At 41.3% G+C, this 7,711-nt stretch overlaps 1 protein-coding gene and 1 long non-coding RNA gene across 2 annotated transcripts; one reads left to right on the top strand and one right to left on the bottom strand.

Annotated features, from left to right (window-relative positions):
- Positions 1 to 210: 210 nt before the first annotated feature.
- On the top strand, positions 211 to 1,379 carry LOC145450797 (uncharacterized). Its single transcript, XR_013918590.1, has 3 exons — positions 211 to 306; positions 841 to 927; positions 1,283 to 1,379. It is a non-coding gene; the product is annotated as an uncharacterized LOC145450797 (long non-coding RNA).
- Positions 1,380 to 3,393: 2,014 nt separating this feature from the next.
- LOC145449885 (uncharacterized) lies at positions 3,394 to 7,499 on the bottom strand. The gene is made up of 5 exons (XM_080328324.1): positions 6,701 to 7,499; positions 6,151 to 6,575; positions 5,861 to 5,864; positions 3,942 to 3,951; positions 3,394 to 3,754 (listed from the first exon to the last, which is right to left on the bottom strand). The coding sequence occupies exons 1-5, from the start codon at positions 7,497 to 7,499 to the stop codon at positions 3,394 to 3,396; spliced, it is 1,599 nt and encodes a 532-aa protein (XP_080184450.1).
- Positions 7,500 to 7,711: the final 212 nt, after the last annotated feature.

The raw sequence follows: 7,711 nt of genomic DNA, 5'->3' as shown, positions 1-7,711 counted from the left end.
CGCTAGAACTAGCACTAGAATTCGCGAAAAAAAAAACATTGATTAGTTGGCCGCCAACTTACTAGGTAACTATATAGCTTGCAGGAGTCCTACTCGAATAGTCTCTCCAATAGAAGCTTCGATATCCAGTGCTTCGCTTTTGATTATCGTGATAATCGGCAGCGATCTGCATTAGCAGTGGTAATAATTGTTTCCACACGCCAGATATCTGGAAGATCGTGACGTCGAAATGAAAAGATCCGCAAACAGCTGGACGAAAAACGAAGCGAAAACGGCTTGTTACGAAATCGGGTGGAAGAACTCGAAGTAAGTTTTCTCTCTTAACGCACCTTCTTGCTCGGACTTTTACACGCAATTGGATTTTCAAAATGCGCAACTAGAATTACAACTATTCACTTTTCAAAAATTCATAGCTGGAACTAGAACGTTTCACTTTATTAAAACCACAACTAGACGTAGAACTATTCACTTTACAAAAACCAGACATAGACGTGAAACTATTTATTTTTCGAAATGCCCAACTAGATATGGAACTTTCCACGTCTAAAACTGGAGAGTTCCATGTCTAAAACTGGAACTATCTACTTTTGAAAATAAGCAACTAGAACTAGAACTAGACTGACTGATTTCAATCGTTGTAATGTGTGGAAAAATAGTATTTCCCTATACACTGGGGTGGAGAACTGCGAAATACACGGCTTTAAATTAACTAGTAGGTTTTCCATTATTCCTTGAAACATACATCACAGTCCTAAGATGTCTGTCTAGCTGTAGCGTTATTTCGTGAAATTTAATCCGGAGACTGAAGACGTGTAATCGACGTTGTTGGTAACTTTGCAGCAAAAGTACCGCGAGGAAATGTCTCGCAAAAAACGATTCTACTTCGCGGAAAGGAAGAGGGTTGTGGAGAGATTCACAGAGCTCAAAGTCAGTGCTCGGTCGAGTCCATTCCTATTTACAGATTTGTACAAGTAGATCTCTCTATAGTTGTCCAATTATACTTGTAGCATCATCCTGTCTGTTATGTGATTCTAATTTGTGAAATATTTCTGTGCTATAATTTTGATTCTAATCCAATTCATTGTAATCTGGAAATATGCTACGGGAGAACTGCATCGTGCGATGCGCCAATTCTAATTGAGTTGTATGTTTGTATTAATCCAGAATTCTTTCAATTCTTGTGCGTACTGGGGTATGATGAGCGCTAGTCCCCGTCCAAATAGTTGTGCTCATTTTTCTATCAAAAAACCAACACTATTGTAGCTGATCTGCTCACTTTCAGGCGCTAGAAAGCGAAGTGGGAGGAGAGAGCAGCGCAAGAAGGGCCTTGAAGACCGGAGGTACTTTTGGAGTTTCAACTATTTGATCATCGTTGGTACTTGTATAGAAGTGGAAAGTAAGTATTCCGGGTCTAGTTTTGCCTGAAAAACTGAACCATTACTTCTAAGTAGTCTCCAATCATACCCATCATTTGAGTAGTGCAATGGTATAAAATCTAATTGAGGACTCCGAAAAAGTTGAATAGTAAGTCTTCTAGGCCTTGTTTCGCCTAAAAGCTGAAACATGTTAATTGAAAGTAGTCCAGAGACGCGGCCCGCGAGATTATTTTGTGCGGTCGGCGACGGCATTTTGCAATTTAAAGTATTCGACAATATATTCAAGTGTCGCATATCTTTTTTAGATTTAAAAACTTACAGTTCGCTCCAAACTCTAAAGCTACAAAAACCGGAAATCTAAGCAAACTTCACTATCACATCTCTTCTAAAATCTACCATGCGGTGGAAGATCGCTATTACGTCACATTTCAGGTTCATTATGATAGAACATGACCCGTTGATGATTCGTGAATGAAAATTGTGATTTCGTTGGTGCGACCTTTCGAGTTTGGATTGACTGGGTGGTAAACTAAAATGACTCGAGTTGACTCGGGTCAAAAGTTGAAATCAGAGAAGGACTTGCGTCTCGGAGTAGTGACTTGGTCTATGAAACTGCCATGGGGAATAGTAGTATTTCAAAAGCCCGTAGCTTGCGTTGCCCAGGGTATATAGATATCTAATCAGGTATGTTTGGAAACCATTGGCATTCTGTGGCCCCCGTGACGTTTATTTGGTTACATCCTTGGTGTTGTTTGTTCTCTTTATTCATGTTAATATCGGGGGGCGAGTAAGGTAGTGGTACACTCCACACAGTGGTGGCCCTACGATTGGGGTGCTCTGGACGGGACTTCCCGGGGGGCTATAAGTATGTAATTGCGACATCTGGGGCGGATTCGCATCAATTATTACCGATTTCATATTAGTGCGCCATGTGAAACGGGATTACGTGGTGTAGGCCCATGTCTGACACTATACACACGGCTTTGAAGCAGGCTTAAATTTGGAATTGCTCTAGCTCCAGAGCCTTCTTTTATCATACATTGTCAAATTATAAAACAAGTGACCCAGTTAACTATAGCTCATATCTTCATGTTGAAGATGTATGGCATGTAGCGTGGAATAATAGAAGGTCGAAACAACTACTGCAGCATAAATATACAACACTAATCTGGAAAGCTATCGGCTGAAATTAGTAATAAGCCAGCTCACCACGTTAAGGTTTTAGCCAGGCTGCGGCCCGCGGCGACATCAAAAATTAGGAAATTGGCCCGCGAACACATTTTAGTTTGAAACCTCTGACTTAGGCCATCGTTGCAGGCGTTCTTACATTAACTACACGGTAATTTTCATTCGCTCTCCAACCCGATGTTCCTTTTCTGTTCTCAGCTTCCGAACACGATATCGAACATGACAGCTACACCGACAACCAAGAGACTACGGCACGTTTTGACGGGTGATAATTCACCTTTGTATGTTGTCGAGTTGTCTACACGACTTTATTAAATTTCAGCCGTGCTCTGCGCCCCCTTTCATCCTGATGTTTCAGTGCATTTCCTTCATTCGTTCGTACACACGATCACGACGTTTAGCGACACATCACAGTTCGTAAAAGGTCATTGTATATATGAGCGACCGTGGTCGCCTTGTGACCGTCTAGCTAAAACATGTATGCCATCGGTTCCCAAATTTACGAGAAGTTTTGCAAGGTAGACAACTAGACATTCGTAATTATTCTAATATTTCGCTTCCATATATGAATCGACGAATTCTGTACGGCTTTCTAGGCTTTTATTCACTAAAAGTGTAGACTATGCTACAAAGAATATAAACGTTAAAACAGAAGTAAATCAGGAAACACATGCTACTCTCAGAACGCCCTACACCAGAATGATGAACTAACAGATAGACAAACGCACGAAATAATTACTAGCGGAAATGAAGAGAAGGTAGACACCTAACGGATAAATATAACACCACAATCTCCCCAGCCTAAAATGATCGGGCCACTGTACTGAAGTCATGTGCGGTCACCATACCAATCTGGCGCTCGTCTGATTCTTGATGACCTTCGGATCGGTGGCTCATCAACAGTTGCATCGGAGTCGTTGCGACCGATTGAGGTATCGTGGGAGTCGTTTTGAGTATCGACAGGAGAGTTTGAATGATGATCCGAGGAGTTCTGAGATAATAAACCATTCTGGTCGTTGTTGATTTCGACAGAACGCAAGTCGACTGCAGGCTCGATGGAACGGAAATCAAGCCCATTATCGTTCTCTTCACGCGGGCACGGGGCTAGATCCTTTACTGATACTGTTGATTCCGTCCCGTTCCTGTGACGAATTAATGCATATTTCGGGTTAGCATCTAGAACAGCGGTTCTCAACCGGGGGTCCGCGGACCCCTGGGGGTCCGCGAAGCATTTTCAGGGGGTCCGCGAAGCCTCAAAATAATTGATAAACTAATTTTGTTTTAAATTCAGAAAATCACGAGGCAGCTTCGCTTCATTACTAATAAAACTACAGAGTTCACATTAACAGAATGGCCATCTGAGATGAAATATGCTACACTGTGCAGACTCATGGTAATTGCCATTAGCCTACTGATACAAACATTTTGCTGTTTAGAAATGTTTTGTTGGGAATTGTGGAAAAAAAGTTGGATGAGTAAGGTCAATCACGGTGACTTCGAAATGTTTACAAAAATCGTTTCTCTCCTGTGATATACATAGCCTTTTTCTCCATGATAACTTCAAGATAGAATGCTGGATGGACAAGACCAGGCTTGACGGTATATATTCATTTAAAAATGCGTTTGTCAATTTTGGTGCCATATTTGTTGCGATTATACCCATATGCGTCGTCGGAAGCGTTATGGGCTGTTATTACATTCGCCACCACATATATTTGTGCAAATGGATTTTCGGCACTCGTTCATATCAAATCGAAGGCGCAAATTTTCAAGACACGACCACACATATTTCAAGAAATGCAGTTGCAGAATTCGATTTGAAATAATAGAAGTCAACCCGAGCTCTACATGAATAGTATGATCTTATTTTCAAGAAAAGTCATTTTTTGACTATTTATCACAATTCTTCTCACAATTTCGTGTATGACTTCAATGTACTATTCTTTCTATGATACGTTAATTTTGGTTTCTCAGAATAATTCATTGGACAAAAGGAGGGAATTCTTGTATGGTATTCTTGGCTGGTACGCTGGAAAGCCTGTTTCTTCAAGGAGTTCTTGTACACTCCAAATAATGCTTCATGAAATGTCCATAGGACCATCAGATTTCATAAAAAAAACAGCTATTAACTAGCAAATTAAGAGTCTTACTCCGAATTCTATGATTATCCCACGTAGAACACGCCTACGTCTAGTTTGGAGGCAAGTTTGATCGAGATTGAAGGTCTTTTGATACAATAATTTCTCTCCGCAGCTGAACCATATTTGCGCAAACTGAAAAGCCGAGAAATTGAACTTTTCAAATTGAAGACTGTATTTGTGAAAAATTAGGACAGGTATATATAATCTGATGATTTTGCATTGTCCAGCCATGCGTAAGGGAATAGACTACACTGCACCCACCCCTCCCCTCGAATTGGAAAATCAGTCATACACCCATGATTTTGAAACGAATGAATTAATCGATCTTTATGAAATTGGAATCATAAGGTCGCTTTAGAAAATGTCCTAACGTTGGGCAAAATCCGTCATTATTAACACGATTTGCAGTAGAAGCACAAATAGTCGACAAAATACTAATATTGCTTTCAGAATAGATTCATTGCAGTAGAATTTAGTAACTCGAAGACTTTTCGTGTGCCTATTCGGCTCAATATGAAGCATGATTAGATTATGGAAAGAGATCCAAACGAAAACTAAATTGGCAAAGTATGGCGTAACAATGCAATAATAAAACGGAACGCTAGGCAAATCAGCTGTACCGGTAATCATAATAAAGACACCACAGAAAATCAAATTATAATATACACGGACAATTAGCGGTAGCCTATATATTAATGGACAATTTTAAGATTGTATGGAAACTACTCCTGCCGGCATAAATAAGGTTTGGTCAATTTTAGAGACAGAGACAGATGGGAAGCATATCTACATTTAGCAATCATTCCTGCGCCATTAACTCTTGATAAGGCGCACACGAAAACTGTAGGAGTTATAAATTCCACTGCGATCAATGTAGATCTGAAAGCAATATTGAAGTTTATTACCGCCACTCACATATTCAAATAATACGAATGTTCGATAGATAATCCGATGCTAGCTATACTAGACTTGCTCGTATGGCTTCATCTACATCCCAACTTTCAAGTAATTGCACCACAGTAGTTCCATTACTTTCAGTTATGAAACAGACCTATGTCAGTGTGTATCGAATAGATTGACGGGTAAGATAGTCGCATATCCTAAGTACTTGAAGCGTAATAATCAAATCGGGATTTGACGAAACCGGACCAGGACGGGGCTCGTTCACTTTCGGACCAAAGTGACTACAGCCTTACGGAGAAAATGTGTTTTTGGTCCGAAAGTGAACGAGCCCCGTAGGTCCGTCTTTTAGTAGGTAGTTTGCAGTATCATATTAAGTCGCCCATTCCTGCTTGTTTAGGCCTATTGCACAAATCAGAGATGACGATTTCACGATTTGAAGTAAAACTTGGTGGGGGTCCGCGGGGTCCGTGACGTTCCGAAAGGGGTCCGCGAAGATAAAAAGGTTGAGAACCACTGATCTAGAAGCTCTATACTCTAACCACTTCGGTATCACTCTTGTTGCGAACAAAGTTCCGTAGCAGCACAGTACCACCGTTTAGTAGCCAATCAGGTATCGACATACCCAGCATGGATCTGCGCTCGAAGCTGAAAAATCGGTCATGAGGACAATAGTTAGTAGACGTGCAGAGTAGAGACCTTATCGAATGTAAGGCATCGGGTAAGACTTGCTCCCACAACCGTTCAGGCAACCTTTGGGTAGCTAAGCGGAGTTTAATTGCCTTCCAGAGGGTTTGGTTCAGACGTTCACACTGAGCATTACCCGTTGGATGATAGGGTGTTGATCTGCTTGTCGCAACACCTTTACGCGTCAGGAAGGCCGTTACGTCTTTCGATAGGAATGAAGTTCCCCGATCACTGTGGACGTATTCTGGGAGTCCAACAATAGAAAACAATGAAGACAGGCAATTGATACAGTAGCAGAGGTCATGTCACGACAAGCATAAGCGAATGGAAATCTGCTATATTCATCGATTATAACGAGTATAAACCGCTTTGGTCCGGAAACAGGACCTTTAAAATCAATGCTTATACGTTCCCAGGGTCTAGTAGCTTTGACGAGATGATTCACTTGGTTGGATTTGAAAAACCTCGGTTTAAATTCAGCGCAAACCGAACAATTAGAACAGATCTTTTTGACGTCCTCCATGGAGAATGGTAGATTTTTCGCTCGAACAAAGTGATGTAGTCGACGGACTCCGGGGTGACTCAGGGCTTCATGAACCTGTTGCAACGACATTCCAGACGACGACGAAATAGAACACAAACGAGAAAGTGCATCAGCGCCCACGTGTTCCTTACCAGGACGATGAATAATTTCATATTTCAACGAGCTTAGTTCTAATTTCCATATAGATAACTTGCTGTTCTTGATTTTGCTCGGGTGACTTTTTCGGGAAATAAATGATAGCGCCTTCTGGTCTGTGATCAATTGGAACTCGTTTCTGATCAACAGATAACCCCATTTTCTGACCGATTCTATAATTGCCAACGCCTCTTTCTCAACAGCCGGATATTTGATCTCGCTTTTAGACAACGTTCGGGACATAAAGGCGACTGGTCTGCCCCGTTGGCTCAGAATGGCCCCGATGGCGTGGTCTGAAGCATCACATTCGACTTGGAAAGGCTCATCGTCATAAATACAACTTAGACAGGCCCGTAATAAGTCCGTTTTCAGAGTATTAATGGCTTCCAGCTGAATGCCAATCAACGGGAATTCGCAATTTTGACATAATGGTTTGATTTTCCCCGAGAAAGAGGGGATCCACTTTGAATAGTAAGCCATCATCCCCATGAAACGTTTCAAACTGCGATTGTCGTTAGGAACTGGCATGTCGAGTAATGGTTTAAGATGATCAGGATCTGGCTGAATTCTGTTATGTGATATTAAATGTCCAAGTAATGAGAGTTTTGACACGGAGAACAAACATTTATCTTTATTGAGAGTCAATCCCCAATTCGTCGCAGCAGACATGAAGGCTTGAAGCCTTTCATCATGTTATTTCTGGTTTTCCCCGTAAATCGTGACGTTATCAAGATAGGCAA

Source organism: Botryllus schlosseri, chromosome 11, assembly GCF_051294905.1.
Source record: "Botryllus schlosseri isolate E-star chromosome 11, Bs_hap1, whole genome shotgun sequence".
Classification (NCBI taxonomy): domain Eukaryota; kingdom Metazoa; phylum Chordata; class Ascidiacea; order Stolidobranchia; family Styelidae; genus Botryllus; species Botryllus schlosseri.
Note: the sequence above shows the minus strand (reverse complement) of the source record. Positions and strands in the feature narration are given on the sequence as shown.